The sequence below is a fragment of the Prinia subflava genome, chromosome 1 (assembly GCF_021018805.1).
Source record: "Prinia subflava isolate CZ2003 ecotype Zambia chromosome 1, Cam_Psub_1.2, whole genome shotgun sequence".
Lineage (NCBI taxonomy): Eukaryota > Metazoa > Chordata > Aves > Passeriformes > Cisticolidae > Prinia > Prinia subflava.
In genome coordinates, this window is record NC_086247.1 from 43,164,662 (window position 1) to 43,188,781 (window position 24,120).

Below are 24,120 nucleotides of genomic sequence, written 5' to 3' on the forward strand. Positions count from 1 at the left end.
AAGAAGTGTACCTTCACTTGAAACAGGAAATTTAAATCTATTGAGTTTTTATGTCTTTAAACAGGAACTCAAATATTTTGATCATTTTTTTTATTTTAAACTAATCTGAAATATTTTTAAATATATTTTTTTAGTTTAAAATTTGTTCTAATTTGAAACAGAAATAGTCATCCATGTGGGAGTATTTTGATTATTTTAAACCTCCTTTGTCTTCCCTTTCCCCTGGAAAGTAAAACTCTGAAGCCACTGATTGTATGTAAATTGCATGAATTTAATGGACTAATTTATTTCTCAGGCTGCACATGCTGGGTCCTGTTGATTCTAGTGAGATTAAGATCATGTGCATCCAAAGGTAGATTTTAGCCCAGTGTGTGATGTTCTTCTGGCCAGCTCTCTAGCAGTAAATTAAAAAGTGCTTTCTCAGTGCTGTGCTGCTGGCATTGTGGCTTGCTGCATTGTAGGTCCTTTATATTAGCTGTAAAGCAAACCAGCAACACTAATTTTTAACAGGGTCAAACACAAAGAGAGGAAAGCAAAGAATTCCTGGGCAACCTCTCTTTTGTAACAGTAGTTGAGATACTACATGCAGTCTATCTGGCAGCCCTGATACTAAAAGAAGTGCAATTGCTTTTGTTGCAGCTCCATTATCCTAATTTTTTATGCTGCCATCCATAGGAATCTGAATATTTTTTGTCTTCTCCAGAGGTTGTTTATCAGGTCATGAAAGAAGGTGGCTATAAGGAAGATGAGAGAAACACATGCATCCTCAATGGCAATGCTACATTTTTTGGTTTTTTTTTAGATTCCAAATATCACAATATCAAAATATCAATACCAATAATACCAATCTTTCAATTGCAGTAGAAAGTTATACAGAAGGAATCCAGTGTTTCTGTTGTTCTGTTGCCAGAAGAGTCCACTGGAAGTTTTACAGGCAATGGGAGGATGAATGTGAGTTCAGGATATGAGTGATTGATCTTTTCACATGTAGTGTATTTTATTTTATCTTTGCAAAATCATTCTTGAACATAGATTATTGTGTGGATCCCTTTAATAGTCTCTCTGTAGGTGAATAATTGGAAATTTTAAATTTGTCATTTCTTTAGTTGTTATGACTGAGATTGTTTTCTGAAACATGCTGAGGAGAAAACAAGTGCTGTATGTTTGGTTTGATGGCAACCACTGATTGCACCCTGATTTGTGAATGCCTTCAGTCAGCAGCAAACTAAATAGGACCTAATCAAAACTATCATTTGAGTATTCAAGTCCAAGACCAAAAGTGCTGTGATATTCACTAATGTCCTCCCATTCTGCTCTTTACTACTATCTAAGCTACTGAAGATTTTTGTAATGGCTTCTATTGTGATTACCACCTGATGCATTAACAGAATCCATCCTTTTTACTGTCTGCAAATGCGCTGTCAGCATACGTGCATGTCTGACACAAAAACTCAGACTCTTATCCCTGTATTTTATCTTAGATTCCTGCATCACCAGCTGTGGTGTTGAGTTTCACAGGGATTCTTAGTGTAGGAATCTCCAGAAATTGCAGATTGCAGTGCTGAAGTTAAAAATAAATGTTTCCTGGAAAAACAGGCCACTTGAGAATTGGCTGATAACATTTACATAAAAAGGTCTTAGTGTCAGTGATTTCCAGTGGTTTTCACCACATTATTCAACTGGTTTGGGCATTTTTTAAAAAAAAAATATTTCAAATTAGAGCCATCCCAGGTGTTCTTCAACAAAAGAAGATAATGTTGAAATTAAAGCAATTCTGAGAAAAAATTCATCTTCAAAGGCTTCTTGAGTAAGCCTAAAAGATTTTGGACCAATATTTCAAAAGCTTCCAAGATCAGTTTTCCTAGAGTCCTTCCTGACTGACAGGATCAGGAACTAGAAAATCTGTATCTGTCTGTTTGCATAAAGGAGAATGCCAAGAATATCTCTCAGGTATTGCAGACTTTTCTAAAGAAGATGATAGCTTTAGACCACTTTTTAAAGACTTCTGTTTTGGAGCCACTATGTTTTACATGGGGTAATAAAGAAAAGGTTTTTCTTTTAGAAAGACTGGGCTTGAGTACTCCAAAATGTTTTTATTCACATTTTGCAAAATCCAAGTTGATAACTTTTTCTTTGCTTAGACAGGTGACATTTAAATACCTAAACTGACATATGTATTTTGAGCATTCCACCTCTGTCAATAGTTTTCTCTGTGCTGGAGCCCATCCAGCACTAACTTATTCAGGATTGGTAAAGTCACGCATTCCCCAGATTGTTTTGTAATTTGGGCACCAATGAAATATCAAGCTCTGCATTTTCTGATGTCTCCTACATGCAGAATATCCAACAGTCTCAGAAAACTGCCCTACCTGGTTCACCAGGTGCCATCAGCAACAAACCTTCACAATCAAATTTGTGTTTGAAGTGCAATTAATAGGTTTGACTGCAGTGTGTTTACCATTGCCAGCTCTCCCTTAGGTTGTTGGTTTTCTTGTTGTTGTTGCATTGGTTCTATTGTTTCTTCTGATGGCAGTTGTTTGCAGTTGCAGAAAAGGAAAAACGTGCTTGTGTTCTCTGAAAGAGAACATAGTAAGCATTTCACTCTTTTGAGTGTTGGTCCTAATGTTTGCTCTTACATTGGCTATAAAAGATAAAGGCCCCCCACCAAGATCGTAATAGTTATTAGAAATAACATTCTATTCATGATCAGGGTTGAAACAATGTGTTTCAACATGCATAACTTTTCTGCTCTATCCAGTGGTAAAAACTTTCCACCCAAAAGAAGTAAGGTTAATCTATTCTCACACCCCTCTTCAGATCCATGTTCTGCTTCTATAAATTTTAAACTTAGCTTTTGAAAAACCTAGTTCTCTCAGAAATAGAGAATTATTATTCTCTATTTCTATGTAATTTCTAATATGTAATTATTATTTAGGAGGGAAGGTGATCAGTTTATGAAGGGGATGTTAGGAATTGGAAAGTAATAATCTAGGATTTGAAAGAATTTGTCAGGATTCTGTTGTTTTGAGGGACATTTGCAGCTTTACTAAGCAGAAAAGATTTTATTAGAAGTGCTGTTCATTCTCATCATTATTTTTTTGCAAACACTATATTTTCTAAGTTTTCTGGAAGCTTGGGAACAGGTCTGCCATACAGCTGTTTGTCATACATCTGTTTCTGTTCCTAACATGCATTTCAATTAGATTAAAGTAACTATACAACGCTGATCCTTTCAAAATATAAAGCATACCATTGGCCAAATAATCTTGTTTACAGAGTGTAAAGGGAAAACAAATTTTAGATCAAATTTTGAAATATCTTCACCTTTACTTCTCTATTTAAAGTAACATCAAGGATATCTGTGAGTGCTCTTGCTCTAGGCTTCCCCTTTCTCTCCAAGCTGGCTTTGCCATGGAGAAAATCATCTCTGGACAGAATTCTTGGTTTACCAGGAGCAGCCTGCTGGTTTCCACACACAGATCTGTTAGGCCAGCTCAGTGGTTCTTTTTTACAATTCCATCCTGCCCTTTATTCTCAGTCAGCTCCTCATCATAAGGAGGCCAAGTAGGTGTTACAGTTGCACTCTTTGGTAAGGTTTTGTTCTTTCCCTTCTTAGTGCTCTGACATTTAACAACAATTTGTACATAAATGTTGAAATTTTAGTGAGAGTAGGGCTGCTTTACTGTTATTAAAACATTCTTAAATGTCATTGGCAATGGTACCTTGTCAGTAGTGTAAAGTACAGGAAAAGCACATGCAACAATTACGCTGTGTGTGGATTGTGCTGTTGCTGAAATTTCCTGGGCTAACAGAAGCCTTTAAGTGAATTAGAATCATGGACTAGTTATTTTACTTCCTAAGAAATCTCTTCAGTCTGCAAAGAATAGCAAAACACCTCATGGTTTCTCTCTGAAGGGTGGTATTCTGTTTGCCCTATTTTCTGGCCTTTTTGAGTAATCTTGGTTTGAGTCTAGCTCTCAGTGATGTTTCATCAAGGGTGCACTTGACTGCCTTTAATGAGAAGAAAATTTTTGAAAGTTACTAAGTAGTATTAAGTTCAAGAACTTGTAGTTTTTTTGCTGGCATTAGCTTCCCAGAAAGGAAGTGTAAAATGATAGTCTTCATGCAAAAATTTTCAAGTGCAAGAAGTTTTCAATTTTTAATCTTTCATTTCCAATGCTGTTCATTACAGGCTCTCACACTTGCTCTGTTTCCCACCCAGGCAGAGTCCGCTGCATAGCACTGGGAGGGAAAGTTTGAAACAAGAGATGCATTGCTTAGTCAGGTGGCTTGGCAGTGAAAATTTCAAGTCCACAGCTCTGGTGAGGCTTTGCAGTAGATATGCCAGAACTATCTGTCAAATCCTTTGGGCTTTGTGGAGTTGCTGAGCTCTGAATCATAGTTACTTGGCTTGCCAGGAATATTGTGACAACTGACCATCTAGCAAAATAAATTTTTTCCTTTTTTTTTTTTTCCTTTTGATGTTCACATACCTCTTACTCTAGTCCCTTTTTAGCCAGTGTGTAACTAAATCCTCATCCATATTTTGGGAATTGTGAAAAAAATAACTGATGTCGATGAAAAAAACATGGTTGATATTTTCCCCCCTGAAAATAGTTTCTGCAAGTGAAAAGGCATGTTTTAATTTTGTCAGTCACATTGGAAGTCAGCATCTGTAGGATTATGAGGCAAGTTGGGATTTCAAAGTGGTGACTTTAACAAAGGCAGGAGAGACCTTCCTGTAGCGTTAATAGCTCACGGGACCTCTGCTCTCTTCTGTGCAATGCCATGCAATTGGTGTCAAATTCCTCACGTTGTGGATATTTGTGGATAGAGCTTGCAAATCTGCCACTTTTCAACCCAAGTTATATTACATATTTCAGCATTCTCCTGACTTGGGCCATGGAAGTTTTTAGTAGGAAGAACCATTAACTGTTGTAAGCTTCCAGGCAAATTTTAATGTCTTGAATATGATAATGCCTATACATCTCGCTTAACAGTTTTGGCATTCACTACTTGAGACAGATTTTTCAGATCAAAGGGAGGTCAGTCATCAGCACTGCTTATTTTTATGCCTTATAATTGTAGTCAGCATGCTAGAGAGGCTCCAAACAGGCTTGTGTCCTTTACTTCAGTGGCAATATTTTTTTTGTTCAGGTAGCACTACTGACTTTTTAGCACTGCTGACTCTCACCACCTTCTGCATTCTTTTGGTGGTGTTTGGGCTGGCACTCAAGCATTGGACATACTGAATATTTTTAACTTTCGCTTGATACCGTAAAAAAATACAGCAGGAAAGGCATAATGGGTATAACTGTTCAAAAATGGTTGCTTGCCAGATGAAGAAAGGCCAAGTTTGTGTTCAAGTGCTGTCCTGTATGACCAGAACAGTGTTTTCATTTAAGCAACAAGGAGACCACTTACTGTTGTTACCCATGGCATGCTCAAAGCAGGAAGCAGTAATGTATGAGCTTCCATGGATATTTATAAGCATTTTAAAGTGGCAGAATCAAAAGCAAACAGAATTGAAATGGGACATGTAATTTATATCCCTCAGACATGCTTATTTGCTGAAGTTTGTAATAGCAGGTTTCCAAGCTCTGGAATTCATTGAATTTCTATGCTTACGGTTTATCTGTAACAGAGTTATAAATTTGACTCACAGAGACTCTATCTCAGCAAAAACGTTAATTACATCACAGCCACTAAATAAGGAAAGAGCAACCCTTATGGAGTCCTACACAAGCATATTTACTGTTCTGACTACTCAGATTCGCTAACATCCACTTTGCTACTGTATTGAGGAAGTTTTAATTCACTGTTGATAACACTAGAATTGCATAGAAGAACAAAGGCTCTAAGTTCCTACTTCCTATTCCACATACTTTTCTTCTAGTTCCTCCCAATTGTATGTTTATTACCTATTTTCAAGCTGAATTTCTGTATGTGAATACCAGAGGCATTTGTTTTACTCTCTGCTGAGGTAGGAAATTTTCCTGAAAGCCTCTCTGTTAATGTGAGTGGAGACAACTGAGTGGAAAGGATCTGACAGAGTTGTTCCAGAGTGAAAAAACAAATGTTTTGCAAAAACTTGCTTCATTTTACCAACATTTTAAACATTTTAAAATAAAAACTAGGAAAAAAAATAAAAGGAAATGTTTTCACTTCTAGTTTTGAGTTTTCATGCCCTAGCTTTTAGTATGAAGTTGTAATAATAAAATTGCTTTAAGTAATACAAGTCCTTAGACTATACTTTGCTGCATAAAAAACCCAACCAAACAATAAAATTAGATTGTAATTTTGAAATCCTGGACTACAGAGTGACAAAGATGATCATGAAAAGTCTAATGAGTCTGAACTATTTGTAGAAATATTGTTACTGAGAGTTATGCTGTCAAGTCAATTGAACTGTTTTTATTGTTATAGAGGTACTCAATACTGGACTGACAGGGCACTTTGATCTCTGTTGCTCTTTGTTTTATGTGCCTAAATAGCAATTGGCAACTACTGACAATGCGTAGCAATTATAAATATAAAATAAAGAATGCTTGCAAGTTAGTTGTTCTTCTCTCAAAATAGTTCTAAAATAAAACTTGAAATACAATAAGTTCCATTGAACTTTAGCAGTATTTTTGCTTTTTGTACATCTGGGAAGGTATGGGTATATTTTCCCAGCTCTCTCTTGGGTTTTTTTTTTTTTTTTTGCATAGGTAAGGTTTTTCCTTATTTCTACTCTGTCGTGGTCATCTAGTGACAAGCACAATATTAACAGACATATGATTTTTCATATTTCAAGAGGAAACTTCTACTAAGCTCTCTGTTTGGAATATAGCAAACAGGCAAATCTAGCAATTTGTACTGTAAAGTTTGGGGCCCCAAGTCAGAATGTGGATTAAATGTTTTTAAGGACATAGGAAGCTCAAAGCAGCCATTTCTGTTTATTCTTGTGGCTTCTCCCTCCTTTCTTTCCCAGTTTTACTGATGAAGGGGGTATAATGAACCTTTCCATATCCTCTGCTCTTATGGAAGAATAGGCAGCAATTTGCTGAGGGGATGCAGAGCTGTCAAGCAATTACTTATTTTGCTTGCACTCAGGGCTTCACCCTTCCAGAAAGAAATACAGACTGACATCACTGTTTGAAGCCACTCAACACACAAAAGCTGGTGGCGTATATTTTAAAGGGCTTTATTAAAAATTCCAGGTTTGAGGGCATCCAGTCTGCACACAACTTCTTCTACCAACTCCTGCTTGATCTCTCCTCTTTGCTTTTGTCTTCTGGCAGATCCTGATGAAGTAAAATTCAGCACTACACACCCACACTATGTCCAAATGGCAGATAAGCTTCACATAATTCCTTTCAGCCCCATTTGGGTTGAAATTTTGGCACCAAACATGCACCTACATATTACTCTTTGTCTGCTACTGGCACAGCACCAGATTCTTCATGCTGCCAGGAGCAGTGGCAGCTGCTGGTTATGCTAAAGCATAAGCCTCTCCCTGCTGGACAAGGAGGAGGGTAGTGCAATATCTCTTAGGTTACCTCTTTTTTAACGAAAAGGCTTCATGTTTCTCCCTTTCACAATACGTTGCAGTCTCAGACATCTTTGCTGCTGATGTGTTCTGTTCAGAGTTGGAAGTGACCCCCAAAGATAAGAGTCCTGTTTCCCTGCCTGAGCCCTATTTGCCTGTCTGTCTCCCAGCCTTCCTCAGTTCCCATCTTCTTATCCATAAACTGCTCTGCAGTCTGGAGTCATCTTTGGGATGAGCATAAGACAATACCTCTGGCACCACTCATGTGTTGGGCTGAGAACTTGTTCCTGCAGTGCTTGCCCAGAGATGGAGCTCTAAGCCACGTTCTTGGTGCCAGACGACATTTTGCCTGTCAAATACGATCCTATATGAGCCATTAAAACTTTTAGAAGAATTGCAGTTTTTCTGCATTGAGAACTGCTTGATAGAGTCTTTGCCACAAAAAGCACCCTGGAGGTTTCTCCAGAGTAAGGGGAAAACCAGGGATCTTCCTCCCCAGAGGCACTAAGGGCTCTGTTCTGAAGTGTAAATGCCAAAGAACAAGGAGAGCTAGATACACAGGGGTAATAAGGCTGCTGTGCACCCAGTGAGCTTTCAAATTGGTTGTTTATGTGTGCAGTACCCTCCTAACAGACATGCTCCTTCATCTCCTTGCTGTGCATATGCAGGGACAGTAGCTCTGCAGGCAAAAAAGTAAGCATGCAAGTCACTCATGATGCTTTATAAATGAGCCCTTCTATAATGCTGTGACTGACAGGGCAGTATTATTTTTCTGATAGTTGTTGATGTCATGGAGTGGGGGTTTTTCACTGCTCTGTTATTTCACATTATAATTGAATGAAATAGCTTCCTGTTTTGTACCTCCAGCAAGAAGAGATGTTTACCCATGGAAAATTGTGAATTACTGAAATGTTTGTTTAATAATAAAATAAGATTTACGGCCTGGCTAATGCTGATTCCACTGTGTATGTGCATGTGTACATCAGATTTACTGTACTCTTGTTGATTAGGCTAAGGATCAGTTTGCTCTGTTCCTTCTTTTTCATAAACTCATGCAGTGGGTGATTATATGAAGTACCTCTTATTTCTCCACCACTGAAAATAACAGTAAAGAATTTTTTGATAAACATCACTGAAACTGGTGGACATTTCAGATTTAAATTTAATGCAGTGAGTTCTGTAGTTGAATTCACAGAAGGCAATGCCATCAAGAAAGCATAGAAAAATAATTGTTATTGTGGTTAACTGAAGAGGAGAATTAATACATATTGTTGAAATGGTTCAATGTGGCAGTTCAATTGCAGTCTCACTGGGAATGAAGGGACTGAACTCTGTGAACACCATCCTGGTCTGTCCTCTGGAAAGGCTCTTGCCCACCTCTTAATTCCTGTTGTTTGTTTCCTTGATACAGGACAGGGAAACAGAAATAGTAGCAGTAATTTTTCTGAGGAGCGGAGAAGGATGCTTGAGATTTATACAGGTTCAAAGAAAGACTGGATTCCTGGAAGGAAAAAATATGTTGAGCATCAGCATGTAACTAGACGCCATGTCCTGCTCAGGAAAATTGCATTTGAAATTGTTAAGGGCTCAGAAATCCCCAGGAGGAAGAATTGTATATGCTTGCCTTATTCTCCTCTCTAAACATTTCCTAATAACCAGTGATTAGATGATAGAATATTGGACTAAATGTATTTTTTATCTGACCAACTATGACCATTCTTGCGCTTTATGAAATGGGAAGGTCTGAGATCCCTTTGTAACTCCATTAATTCAAGCCCTGTTCTATATAACAATGTGAAAGGGAATGGAGATGATGAATAGATAGAGTTGATTTGGACTGGCTTTTAAGTTTATGTATTGAACTTACAGTTCAAACATGACTTGTGATGTAAATGAAGCATGACCAAATACATAACTGTGACAAATTAGTATTAAACAGTCCTTATGAAAAGTTGTGGGAGTGAAATGTGTCCTTGCCTTTTTACCAGTTCATTTAGAAAATTCTCTATAATATTTTATACTACAGAAGTTTCTGTGAGTCAGCACTGTACACTACCTTTTGCCTGATTCATGGTGCTCCTTTCCCAAAACTGCCTGCTCTCTGTTGCCACCCAAAGAGTGTTTTTTTCATTAATCCCCATTAGGAAGGTTGCCTTGGTGTTGTGGAAGGAATGTAATTAACTTCATACTGTTTGCTTATGAAGCATATTATTTTTGTTACAGTTGTATTTTAACATAGGAAAATAAAGCACATGTACTATTGAAGCTGTGCTGCCTCTTGCAAGTGACCATGTTCAAATGGATTGGATTGCTACGGAGTGTAAGGTGGTGTTTTCAAGGTCTGGGCTGATGGTGTCCAAACCAACAAGATTAAAGCAACCTTCATCATCCAAGATTTTGGTAGACAGTCTTTAAGAGTGGGTGTTATGACAGCCTGCATTTGCACAGCAAGGAGTTTCAGTCTCACTCATCCCACTCAGCTCATTCATTTCCAGTCTCCTTTTAGAAGGAACGATTACCCATCTTGCTGCTCGCAGAGATGCTCTGTCGACAGGCAGCCCACTCAAAATGTTCATTTAACCTGCGTGCTTGCTACCTTGGAGTTTGCAGGCATCTGTGTCTGTCTGCATGTGTGGCCCTCTTTTCTTCCTCCATTTCCAAAATTCCTTCAAAAGCAGGGAGAAAATCTAACACAGTGATGAGTGCAATGAGCTTGGAAAGTTCACAGCAGGAATCTGAATTCACATGTGTTCAAAAATAAAGCTGGTGTCGCTTTGTATCTTGCTGGTCTCAGTGGGATCTAGAAGGAAAAACTGGAAGCTGTAATGCAATGTAATAAGACATTAACTTGAAGTAAAAAAATTACTGTAGATCTTGTTTTGAGAATTAGACTCATAGAACTGTAGAACAGAATTCCACTAGACCAGGTTGCCCAGGGCACCCTCCAATGTGCCCTTAATCAGTCCCAGAGTTGTAGATTGCCCATGGCATCTACAACTTCTCATGGCAACTTTTTCCAGTACCTCAGTAAAGCATTTCTTCCTAATATCTAATTTATACCTACTCTCCTTCAGCTTAATGCCATTACCCCTTGTTCTATTGATCACCTCTGATATGGAGAGTACTTGGACTAAAGGTGTCCAAAGGGTTTGGGGGCAGGGTTTTGTTCAGACCAGAGCACAGGATCAGTGTGGAGCAGTGTGCAAGGAGGACATGTTGGCATCAAGAGGTTTAAGAAATATTGGTCCATGAGTGAGAAGTTTGTGCCTAAGCCTAGAGAGTAGCCCCTGCTTTAGCAAGAAGGTGGCTGCTGCCTCATCCAAAAGAACCTTCTCTCTGCTCTTGGAGTGTTTTACTGAGGGGTGACACTCTTTAATCCTTGGAAAAGCAGCTCTGCATAGGTGAAGGAAGCCCCAGTTCACTATTTTTAGAAGTGAGTATGTATCTTGCAGCCAGACTCTCCCTTTACAGGCTTAAGTAACAAAACCAGTTGTAGAGATACTTCCAGTCTTCCAGCATTCTGGGGTAAGGGTTTGAAAGCTGCACAGTTCCTAAAAACATGTCTTGCCCTGGGCAAGCAGCATTTGATGGTTGATTTTATGTCATTGCTGATACTTGTGGATAAAAGCAGTCCTGGGTGGTGATGAAGACGTGAGCTCATCCCACATCTTCTTTTATGACTGCCCCAATACCCAATGCAGGGCGTCGGGCCCCTTTGCTCCCTCCCTTCTCAGCTCCCAGTGCCTGTGGCTGGCTGCTCTGGAGGTCTTTCCATAAAATTCACCCTGCAGCAGTGGTTCAGACAAGAGACAGGATTTGAGAATGTGCTGCCCTTGCCTCAGTGGAGTTTTATATGGTACTCCTCAGCCAGCTGTGGGAAGGGAGACTGGAGTGAGTGCCCTCTGGCAGTGGGGCCGAAGTGGGCCCAGAGAGGAATGCTGTGGTTTGCTGAGCCTCCTGTGGGAGGGCAGCTCTGCAGTGGGTTCATGGCTGCTGCTCCCCGTGCACCAGGCTGGGGAGGACCTTGCCTCTGGGGTGGACAAGGAGCAGGGGCCAGTGGCCATAGCTGGACACCCTTCTTCCCTGAGCTCTCCCCAAGCCACCGTGCCTCTGCCTCTGCTGGATGGAGGGGAAAAATACTTGATAAAGAGAAGAGGCTCTTGGCATTAACAGTTCATTGTCGCTGAGGTGTTGTGATATATGAAGGTAAGAAAAATGTGAACAAACTGCTGGTCCCAATGCCGTCTCTGCTTTAGGTGCAGCCCCACTCACCAGCTGCACCAGACACAGTGAGGAGATGAGGTCTCATCTCCTGCCCCTGGCAGAGGCAGTTGCCACTGGGGAACATGGTCTGCTGGACAGATGTCCATGGATCTGTTCTTGCTCCTTGGCATCCGTGTGATGGTCATGAGTGCTTGCAGCCCCTGCAGGCCCAGGAGTGGTCAGGGCTGTGGTTGCCTGTATCCAAGGATGAGCATCACTTTCCTCTCCTGGGCAATACCCTCTTGCCTTTTTCCCCAAACCCAGTCATTGCTGATGTGTTCTGTGTTTATGATACCTTCTGAGGAACTCTTGCTTTTAAATAGCCTTACTCTTAGCAAAAATAGACAGCTGCCCAGGGAGGAGGAATGTACTAAACCTTGTAATCTGGTTACCTTGGTAACATCTGTAAGAAACTATTTCTAAACCATTTTCTGTTTTTTTTCTTCATCTCTTTTATGGAAATACTTATTTCTGTTTATTTGACAAAAAGCATGATTTATACCACACCCATTGTAGCCATTCTCCTGACCATTATCTTGACAAACAAGTTCCCATCTCTAACAAGCAAGGTTAAATGATTGTAAAAACCAGATATTTGACTTTATAGTGGAAACCAAGATTTGCTGTCAAGTAACTAAGCTTTTGCTAAGAAAAGCAAAAGTCTAGCAAAATTTTTCTATTGTTTCAGAGTATAATAATGCTTGATCACATTTACTCAACATAGGAATTCTTTTGAGTGGTCATGTTTTAGAACAAACAGAAGACTATTTTTTCTTCGGCATTGTAACATTCTCACACATTTGTAAGATTTAGTTGTCAACCATATGTCATACAGGGCAACAAGAAAAGAAATTAAAACATTATTGCTAGGCAAAACCAACAGCTGTGCTTGAGAATTGGCTGTCCTGGATCTAGCTCTTAGCACATCTCTCATCATTCCCATTCAGCGTCTGTGTCCTGGTAGTGGTTCCTCTGCACTGCATGAGCCGGGGCACCAGTGCCAGCACACAGAGGCTCCCGAGGGATCAGACTTGTGTGCTGCTGGGTAGGCAGTGCCCCCACCTTTTAGGTGGTTCTTTGTATCCTCGGGTTACTCACTTGTTTCTGACTTTGCTGCCAACAGCAGGGAATTTTCTGAGCCCTTCAAAGGGAAGAACATCCCTCACTTAGTGACCCATTCAGTAACTGATTTAATTAATTTGAAACTAACTGTCACTTTTTAAACTGTTAATCAAGTAGCCAATTATCTGTTAACAGTGTTAAATACAATTGTAATCAAAGTGTTTCTCTGTTAAAAAAAAATCTGGATTTCTTTCACTTATCTCAGAGCTTTTAAAATAAGTTGGAAATGTGTCTATTTTCTTAAAAAAAAAAGACCCTATATTAGAATTTCATGTTCTATTTTGAAATAGTAAAACTGCTTGTTTATTTCTGGAAGTATGTTTAGAATTTTAGCCTTTTTTATGTGTTATGGCCTTGAAGACATAAGTCTCAGGGCATGATAGAAGGTTTATTAAGGATAATTCCTGCTCTTTTTATTCACATACATAGCTGAAATCCTCAAGCAGCATTGCTCTGTTACAAGCTTGTTTGGTGTACACATTTAAAAGTCTTATTCCAGGAATTTTATGTCTTTTATTGTATATACATTGGTATTTCCAAGAGGTAAGGGGAAAGTGATGCATATCAAAGCATAGTGTTTTGTAATTGTAGCCATTTGTTATACAGCTGTTTTAGAACAACAAAAAATTTTCCTGAATTAATATTATTTACATTATGACTCTTAATTTGTACTGTTATGAAAGTAGATGTTTTGACAGGTTTGCAAACAAAGCAATTTTTAAAAATATGTTCATACTGCATGCCCAATCCTGTATATATTTATGGCATAAAAATGTTTTTTGAGTGCAGCAAGTAAGAGAACAATGTATGATAGCTTTCTAAACTTTCTTTTATTGTCTCTGAATTTCTAAGTATTTAATTGAATTAGATCACAACCCATTTATCCAGTGTTTTCTTGTCTTTTAAAAATCTCATCTGAGATTTAGTTGTTTTTACCGTAATAATGATGGTGAGTCAACAATTTGATTAATCATGTAGTTAAAGTGTGAGTATTTCTGAGCACATCTGTTAAAGGATGTGTCCTGATTTTTTTTTTAATTCCTCATAAGTATAAATGTGTTTGCATCTTTTCCATGGAAGTTGTTTAGAAGGGCCCACAAAATATGGTATATTAAGGTGCTTAATATATTAAGGTCTGTCTCATTCTTTATATCCAGTTTCAATCTGTATGCATTCCTGACCACTGACTCCCCAGTTCTGTGTCCAGCTTCATAGTCTGCAATAAGCAAATGTATGCAGAGCCTGAGCAGGTGTTTGCACCATTAGCAAAACCATGTAAATGGCAAAAAAAGAGGTCCTTTAGAGAACAAGAAGAGGGCAAATTGAGTGCCACATCTGCTGCCATTTAATCCTTTGAAAAATAAAATGTTTTACTAGGTAGCCTGTTGGCTGAAAGATTGTTTAGAAGTAAAGAAGGGCTGAGTGGTAGCACAGGTGGCAAATTCTGGCACTGACAAGAATGGGATACACAAATCCATAAGTTTGTGAAGACACATATTAATCATACAATCCAGCTGTCAAATCTTAAGGGAAACAATTACACATCCAGAGTTTTTAGATGGAGCTTTCAGGTTTATAATTTAGTCCACTATTTATCAATATTTGTAAGTATATTATGACACACAGTGAATGAGCATCTGAACAAAATGAGGACAGGATCTTTGTGTATGGAATCAGCTCTTCTAGTGTAATCTCTGCTGCCAGCATTGAACATATCAGATGTATTTACACTGTATCTCTGCAAGAGGATATTTATGGATATGACACATGCTGTTCTGCACACTTAAAACCTGAGATTCAGACTCTCTCAGTACCACGAGCACCTCTGTTGATTTCAGAAACATGTAATAGTGCATTAATGAGTGTGGTACAAGAATCTAAATAGATCCATAGGCATGTGGACAGATTGTTTGAGGCAGACTTTATCAGTTTGTCTCTAAAAATCTTTTGTGATTGTCCTTTATGTACACAGTGGTACTAAAGTGTCAGCCCAGACAATTTGCCTTTACTTAATAAAATTTTATGGATTTACGGAAAGCTTTTACTTGAAAATGTGGAGTGTGTGCCTTTTTTGCAGAAATTTACTGGTGCTACTAATATAAACAGTTTTCATTCTGTTTTGAAAAAAAGCCCATTATGAATATATAAATTATGTTTAAATTGGACAGAGATGATTATGTGGCATCTGACTGAAAATATATCTTTTTTAATAGATGATTCAGCCGCAGAGAGTTTTAATGGCAATGAGACCGTGGGACACAGTTCCAATGCTTCAGGGGGAACACACTGCAGGGAGATGGCAGAAACCAACAGTAATGGCAAAACAAATCTGGAGCAGGATGAGCAGCCTCTGAACCTGAGTGACAGTCCCCTCTCTGCTCAGCTAACTTCAGAATACAGACTAGATGATCACAGCAGTAATGGAAAGAACAAATACAAGACTCTCCTAATTTCTGATCTCAAGATGGAACGGGAGGCAAGAGAAAATGGAAGCAAGGTAAGATGCTTCCACATGGTCCAGATATGAAGCATGTAGTTCAGAAAAGAAAAATATTTATGAGGCCAAACTGAAGGTTATTCCCAGCTAAGCACTTAATGTGATGTGTCTAATGTTTGTCAGATCATTACTTAAATGCCATACGTAGATTTGTATGCTCTGTTGCACATATATGATGCATAAATACATTAAGTGTATGTGGATGTACATGGGTGAATGCATATGTATAGGCAAATATATTGTGCTGACACACAGGCAAAAATGGTGTAGTTCTCTATCAGACATGAATTTTATCAATCCATTTATTGAGAACTGTCTACATTACCAATTTGAAAAAAATATATCTATTAAAGTATGTCTATAATGTGATACATATATATATATGTATAAACATGGAGATATATATGTATGTATATTTACAGATGGCCATCTCATCACATCTATTATGTATCTGTAGAGTTTTCATGGTTTAAACCCAGCTGGCAACTAAGTACTTCACAGCCACTCACTCACTCCCCTCTCTGCCTTGGTGGAGTCAGGAGGAGAATGGAAGAAAGGTAAAACCTATGGGTTGAGATAAGAACAGTTTAATAATTGAAATAAAGTAAATTACATTGCTACTACTGTTCCTACTGATAATTGTAACGAAAAAGAATACAAAAAAAAGTGAAAGAGGAATAAAATCCAAGAAACACAAGTGATGCACAATACAGTTGCTCACCACCCACCGACCAATGCCCAGCCAGTGTCTGCGCAGTGATTGAAAATTTCTGGCCATATATATACTGGGCAATATTGTCTGTGGTGTGGAATATCCCTTTGGCCAGTTCGGGTTAGCTGTCCTGGGCTTGCTCCCTTCCAGCCATTTGTGCTTGCCAGCAGAGCCTGGGAAATTGAAAAATCATTGACTTGGGGTAAGCACTGCTTAGCATCAACTATAGCATCAGTATGATATCAGTATTATTTCATGCTTAATACGAAACACAGCACCACACCAGCTACTAGGGAGAAAATGAACTCTGTCACCAAAACCTGGACGAGAATTAATTCATATGAATGTTAAGTGTGTATGGGCAAAAAAATTCCTACCAGAGAATTATCAACATCTGAAAGGAACTGATTTGGTTTCTTCTTGTGTTATGTGGGCTTCTAACTTGAATTAAAACTGACAAGTTTGCTTTAAGAAGCTGTAATCCCCTGAGGGCTTTTTGCTGTAGTTTCTATTATGTGGGTAAGAGGAAGCAAGGATGTTATTTTGTAGATAAAGACAGATCTTATAGATTAAGTTAGCTAGCTTTCTAGGATGGTGTTTTTCACAAGGACCTACAATAGGGAGGCTGAAGAAATGGCATATGTCATAGAGTTTACCCACTGATCTTACTGGTCACAAGTTCCTTTTTTTTCTTTTTCTTTTTTTTTGATATCTGATGATCAACTGGCTCACCCCTTTTACAACAGCAATAATAGGATGTAAATCCTGGATCCAAAGACTGTTAATGCTAGTCACTAGCTTTCAGTAGCCTGACAACATAGATATACTTTGAATGGGCATATTTTTTACAGAGATTTGAAACAGGAGTGTTAAAACCCTTAGTCATACTTAGAAGGGGGTAATACATGATTGATACCTAGAGAACAACATTTAATCATGCTAAGGTTTTATCTCCTATCTGCATTGCCTGTGGAGTAAAAATAAAAACTTGTAATGTTTTTGTAACTTAAGTGTGTAAGTTTTAGTGGGTAGAACAAAAGGAGACTAAATGGGACATTGTTAGTCTTTCTCATGGCCATTAAGCAAATATGTATCCCAACACCTTCTTCACGAAATCTTTATGAAAAACTGTTTATCTGTATGGAATACTTTTTTTTTTCCTCACAAACTTGCATTCCATGGAAAATGACATTTCTGCCTAGCTGTAGTCTCCACCTGTGTATGAACCCCAGTGCTGGATTTACTCAGTACTTTGAGTTGCAAAGCGGGTGCCAAATTGGCTGATAGGAATGGTATCTTTTTGTGCTTCAGGGCAGATTGTTCTAATGAACCTTTTATAGGCCCATCACCCAAATATTGACAGACACACAGGCTCTCTTGCCTGAGGTAGGTTGTTGCCATCACTTTTGCAAATACACAAATAAACTTGGCAAAGATGGGGAGGAGTTTTAATGTGAAACTCATTTACAGCTAAGACAAGAACATAGCCTAATGTTCATTTTCCAATTTGAATCAGTTCCAACTCAGATGCAATAAAAATGTATTGAAAAGTGTTAAAAATCTATAATGAATTGAGATGACAATCAAAGCCATCTCATTTTTTAAGAGGCCAGAATCATCCCCCACATTAATACATTCTTTCACACTCACTGTCATCCTGCCCACTCTATGTTGCCAACAATGTGCAGATCTCTTTTTGTCCCAGTGAAACTCATGTTGATGTTTAAAGTTCGTTTAAGTATATGATTATTTAGATATGCAGTAAAGATTGTTAAATATAAAGACTTCAGGAAGAACACAATCCTGCAATAAACAAAATTTGTTAGAGATTTGTAAGATGAGTTACTTAAGAAAATATCTAGTTTCTAAGTGAATGGAAATATATTTCAGTTATTGGGCTAGTACTGGAGGAAGAAATACATTATGCTTCCTCCAAATTCTACAATATCCCTTTTAACCTGCATAGGATGTTATTCTCTTGGGATAGTCAAGACTGTGAAACCCAGAGGCAAAGGAGTGGAGCTAAGAAGACCTTTTGGCTGATATGTTCTGATAGATAATTTTTTATCTGCTCCAGAATTTTGATCAAAAGAAGCTGTTGAGATAAAAATGGTAGGTTTTCCACCACATTTTCTTTGAAAATATGAAGCTAATAGGGAATTTTTTTTGAAAATAGTTACTTCTTTGTGGAAGCTAAATTTTCAGGATATTCATCTTGTCCATATCTATTTGAAGCAATTATATGCTTATGCTATGAGAAAAGTTTGCTAAAACAGTGGTATCATTCTGCAAAAAATCTTGTGTGTCTAAACAGGGGTACTTAACATTTTCCTAAAATCAGGCCTATGGCACATAGGAGGTAATTAGTGATTTGTAAGAAATGTAGGGTCTGGATTTTTTAATAATAAATCAAGTTTTCTTGACTGAAAAGACTCTGATGAGCAACTGGGGATTAGATAACCCAGTAAACAAATACAGTATACTATTTAAAGGATGCTCTGTTCAGTTACTTCAGAATATGAAACTGGTGTTAGTAGCACTCTTTAAACAAGTGTGACATTTTGGTGGACAGTGTTACCTTGAATTCTCAGTTCAGGCAGTGAGTATGTGTGGTAGGTAATCTCTTCTTTTTAAAAAAAGATCCTGAGCTGAGTGCAGTGGAGGGAGTTGCCAAACTGTAACAACCTTAAAATCTTATCCAAAATGTTTTACTGTTTACTGAAGGTTTGTTGTGCAGGAGCAAAATGGGTTTTCACGGTGTTAACCGCATATATGTACATGTGTGTGTAATATATATATATATATATATATACACACTTTATATATATGCTTTTATTAAGTTTATATTAGGGAACACATCCTCCAGTAAGACCTAGTTGTTCACAGTAGCAGAAATTTCTACAACCATTTAGGGCTAAACCAAAGTTTGTGAAATTTTGCATAGCTGCAAAAATACATGCATAAGTTTAGCTTAACTGGGCGGAATCTTTGTACTACAAAACACTTAGAAAATATTCACCAGCAAATGTTCTGCAACAGTGGTTCTATGAATTCAAATAGTTACTAGCACATATAAATTATTTTAGGTCAATACTTATGTGTGAGCCTGCTGGGTTTTTGTATGACCATGGTCATGTAGCACTGAGATTTTTTTATTGCTGATTCTTTTGTTGTTGCTACCTCCTGTACCATATATTTTATTTTGAAAAGTTATTATATAGCTTTATCTCTTCTCCATTATTTATTTCATTAAATACAGCAAGCCCAATCCTTTTAAATTATTTTGTCTCTTCTGCATTTGGATAGCAAGGTTATTGTAATACAGTATAGGAAAACAGGCTTTTGAGCTCACCAGTCATACTTACATTGTGCCATTATTTTACCTGGATTAATAAATGGTTTGTTATGTCTGTATTGTATCTTAATATACAAAAACTCTGTGGAATTTCCCAGATAGAAATATATGCTACTGATCATAAATGCCTAGGAGATGCATTAAAATGAGGTAACAAAGATAGCACCTTTGGCCATTTTGTCCAGATACCTACTAATTGTGAACAGTTGGTTTTCTTACTTTCCAGACAAAGTTTCTGATAGAAAGTTGGACACCTGAGTCCCTCTGGATGTATGGTAGGCTGAGTTAATAAGCATTTTGTTTAGCTGAAGTGTATAATTGGCTTCTTGATGAATTGCACAAGATAAGGTCTTTAAGTCTGAAAAGTAAAACATGGTTTTAAAGGAGAGAACAGTAAATAACGGTTGCTGCATACCATGACTTTTAATTACAATACTGCACTCTAATGTGCATGTCATTATAGTTACAGTTGTTCATCACAAGGCAGAGCTTTCATGTAGTCTCTAAAATCTTTCTGTCTCTCCTTTAATGCTGGGCTTTTGAAGTGTTTCTCAACCCTTTTTCCACAGCCTGATGTAAGGAATGGTGTTTTGTCGTGGGCCACTGCCAGGGGCTGTTTGCCTCCAGCAGTTGCACCTTCAAACAGTGTTGTAATGGATGTAAAACCTACACTAAGGCAGGTTAGCCCGTCATGCTGCCTGCTTTTAACACAGGCCCTGCTCCAAGAGGGTATCAAAAGCTGTAACCTTGTAAGGCATCTGAAAGCCAGAACATAAATGAGGTCCTGGGTGAAGTTTGAAGTTCCTGCACAATACTCTAGTTAAAATTTAGTCATCTTCAGTGATTAGTAACATCTGTTTTGCTGGAGCTCATCATTACCAAGGGAAACCAGGCACGACTGTCCAAGGAGCCTGAGCTGTGTGTGCAGTTATATTGATAAGCCTGTTGTCATCTAGTGGTGAGTCCCATCTGGTTTTCAAAAGTGCACATGAGTTTAGCCACAGATAGACACCATTTACAGGGAGCAAGGTAGAGTCTTGATGTATTTCTTCCTCGCGCCCTTTCCTTTTAAAAGATGTGATTGCATCTTAGCAAAAAGTGGAATGCAGTGAACATCGTCACATCTGACATGTTTCTGAGGCATGTGGAGTCACTGCCTGTCTAGTTCCCATCTGCCTGCATTTCTGTCTGCAGATTTCCTTGGGGAAATGGCCATGATAAGAAAATGAGGGAGCATATGGCTTTTTCTAAAGCAAGTGGAATCCTTAGAAATTGCAGTGTGCTTTTATAGAGAATGATAGAGGCCTATCAAGAAACTTAGGAAGCAATTTATTAAAAAATTGGTTATGAAATGTGAAACAGGTGTGTATCTACTTGAAGCAGGAGTCAAAATGAAGACTCTGGGAATTTGCATGTTATTAAGAACAGTGTTGAAGATGTTGTTGTTGTTTTGGGTTTTTTTCTTTCTTTTTTTTAACTTAATAATTCATTTTTTTCTTCCATTTTTTCTTCTGTCATCAAGCCTTATAGGGAACAGCTGAGGGAGCTGGGGTTGCTCAGCCTGGAGAAAAGGAGACTCAGAGGTGACCTTATCATTCTGTACAACTGCCTGAAATGTGACTGTAGTCAGGTGGGGCTTGGTCTATTTCTCTGGGCAACAATTGACAGAACGAGAGGACACAGTGTCAAGCTGTGTCAAGGAAAATATAATGGATATTAGGATATTTGGATATTAGGAAGAAGTTTTTCAGAGAGAGAGTAATAAAGTAAATAATAGCCTGCCTGGGGAGGTGGTAGAGTCGCCATCCCTGGATGTGTTTAAAAAAAGACTGGATGTGGCACTCGGTGCCGTGGTTTAGTTGAGGTGTTAGGGCACCTAACACCCTGGGTGGGACTCGATGATCTTGAAGATCTCTTCCAACCTACTAATTCTGTGATTCTGTGATTGATTATTTATGTTCAAGTGGAATAGGCAGGTTTCAGCTGAATGGGAGCACTGTCATGTGGTGTCTATATGAGATGGTTACCTTAGCTTTAAGCAGGAGGGAAGATGGAAAGGGTAAGATAGAAGAGTCTCCTCCTCTTTTGAGGATACCTTTAAACTCTACATGTTGGCTTTTTTAGTACAAAGAAAATACCCTTTTGCCCATCTAGTTTATTTTGCTAAATGCCCAAGTTAAGATAATTAATCTGGATTGAGAGTTTAGCTGTCAGAAAGGATCTTTTGATTTCAGCTCATCTCTCCTCATTACCTTTCATTGTCTCCCTTTCTTAAAGTTGGATCTCACTACCTAGGAATGGCAAAAGAAGAAATTAGACTTTTTTGGTTTTGTTTGTTCTAACTTGTATATTTTATTTCATTTCCATGATCAAATAGAAAGTGTTCAAGCAATGCCATATTTTACTGACTGCTGTTTTGTTTATGGAAATATCTTAAGAGTCTGCAGTCCAGGGGTTTGACAGCCTTATTTTATGGCTTAATTGTTAGGACTAGGAAGAGACTAAGCATGAAATGCTGTTTGCTACTGTCATAAATAACTTATGAAGAGTGGAGCAAAGTCTGGTGAAAGATTTAGGCAAGGACATGTTACTGCATGTAGTGGCATATTAGCTATTGAGCAAACAACAACAGGTGGCAATGCCAGTGTTATAAACACTCTGGAGCAGTGAGATACAGCACAAAATGAGTCTGCAGCTCCACTAGGCTCCAGTCTGCTTTCATCATTCCAATCATAGCACTGAGGAGAGGATGGTGACATCTTCCACCTTTGCCTTCATTGTTACACAATGGGTTCTATCATTGCTGCTTTACACTAAACCCATGGAAATAGTTTCTACTGAGATTTAAAAGTGAAGATGATACCGTAAGTGAACTGAAGGCAGAATCCAGCCCTGCCACCATCATGTGTAGGTGATACAAGGCTACATCTTTCGTCTTGCATCTCACATCTATGGTGTGTGAAGGCAGGCTCAAGTGTTCTGTTGAAGTATGTATCTTCTTTCTCTGCTGTGCTCGCTTGTGCAAAGGTAACTGCCATGCCAGTGCTTTTCTCTTCTTGAGAGATAGATATGCTGCAATAGAAGATAAGTCTGTTCTCTTCTCCTATGCCTGGAGAACTTCATTGAAAGAAGAACAAAAAGTATATGCAAGCAGTTTTGTGACTTCCTAATTTTTTCTTCTCATTCACTTACAAATTAACCTGTTTTTTTTTGTCTTACCCAATGAATTGCTGCTTCTTGGACAGGGGTTTTAGAACTTGATCTCATAAATTCTGAGTCATTTATGTTTTACTCTACTATTTTATCTCACACCTTGATTTTATTCTTCCCCACTTTTAGAAAACAAGCAAGCTGAGAAAATCACAGCTTTCTTACTCTAAAAGTCAATTCATTTGTTGTTTGGATAAAACATGTTTTTTCTATGAAGAAAAAGAAGGTGTTCTTTTTTGCTACTCTTTTGAAGGGAAGTTGTTTTAAAGGCCACTGAGAAGCTCTTTGGTACCAAAAATATTTTATGTTAGTTTAGTGGTTTAATAAGGTCTGTTTAATCACTATTCAAGTGTAACAACTATGGCTTATAGAACACTGCTTTTTCCAGACTTGAATCTTCTGATTTTGTGGGTTACCCATAGTAAATGGCTAAATATGTAATTGTTTTGAAGAGCATGCTTTTCATGCCACTACAGCTGCATGAAAAAAAAAAATCAGTGTTGTATTTGTCAGGAAATATTAATTCTGTAGTGCTCTCCAACAGTCACACTCATGAAAGTCATTTGTCTATGATACCATCAGTTTTGTGTCTAATTCTTCCCATTGGAAGTACATTTAGTAGGAGGTTTTCATGTTCAGTCAAAGCTCTTGGAAGTGAAATTGATTTCCTGAGGGGCATTCATTATGATGTAACTCCAGGTCAATTAAACAGAAGTTGATGATGCTACTCCAGATTTACATTCCTGTAATGGAGAACACAATCTAGTTCCATATGTGTATGAAATCCCAGCTAATGTAAAACTGGCATGGAAGAAAATAAGTTTTGGTGTGACCTTTTATAAATTTTCTCAGAAGTTTTTTTTAAAGGAGGAAGAGCAGATTGGTCAAGTACCAGAAAGTGGTACTCTTCATTCCAGATTGCATCTGTGTTACTCACAGATCCAGCTGTCTATCCTCACTTACTTTTACATTTGGAGTCTGGTCATTCATATCAAAAATGGAGCACTTGTACGTGAAGGAGATGAAGGACTTTCTCCAACTTGGTTTTAGTGGCTGGACACCTGTTCAGAAAAGAGAGAAAGCTATCAAATGCATCTGCAATCGGTGAGGTAAGGTCTGAAATTACTTCTTCCCTCCGTGTTTACAGACAAGAATGTTGTATAACTCATCAGTCTGGGAGCACATGTCTATACCTTTCAGGCAAATTCCTGTTCACTGCAGCCTAGATTTGTTCCTGATAGACACCTTTTGGTTGTGATTTGTTGGGGTTTTTTTCCCAATTAGGAAGGAAATTGGATTTGTTTGAAATCCTACCATGTGAAATGATTTGCTGCTCCTTTTTCTTCTTCCGTTATCACATATGCAGCTCCTCTGCCACCTAGAAAAAGACTGAGAGCAAATCTTGCTCTTGGAAGATTAAACACTATTTG

At 38.1% G+C, this 24,120-nt stretch overlaps 1 protein-coding gene across 3 annotated transcripts in view; it reads left to right on the top strand.

The window, feature by feature from the left end:
* The window catches only part of NOL4 (nucleolar protein 4), a 117,766-nt gene that overhangs the window by 22,936 nt on the left and 70,710 nt on the right, over nt 1–24,120 (top strand). For all 3 annotated transcript variants that reach the window (XM_063394787.1, XM_063394777.1, XM_063394795.1), the window contains one exon: nt 15,130–15,413. In XM_063394787.1, coding sequence (XP_063250857.1) covers nt 15,213–15,413 — 201 coding nt within the window. In that variant the 5' untranslated portion in view covers nt 15,130–15,212. The remainder of the gene's footprint in view (nt 1–15,129; nt 15,414–24,120) is intronic.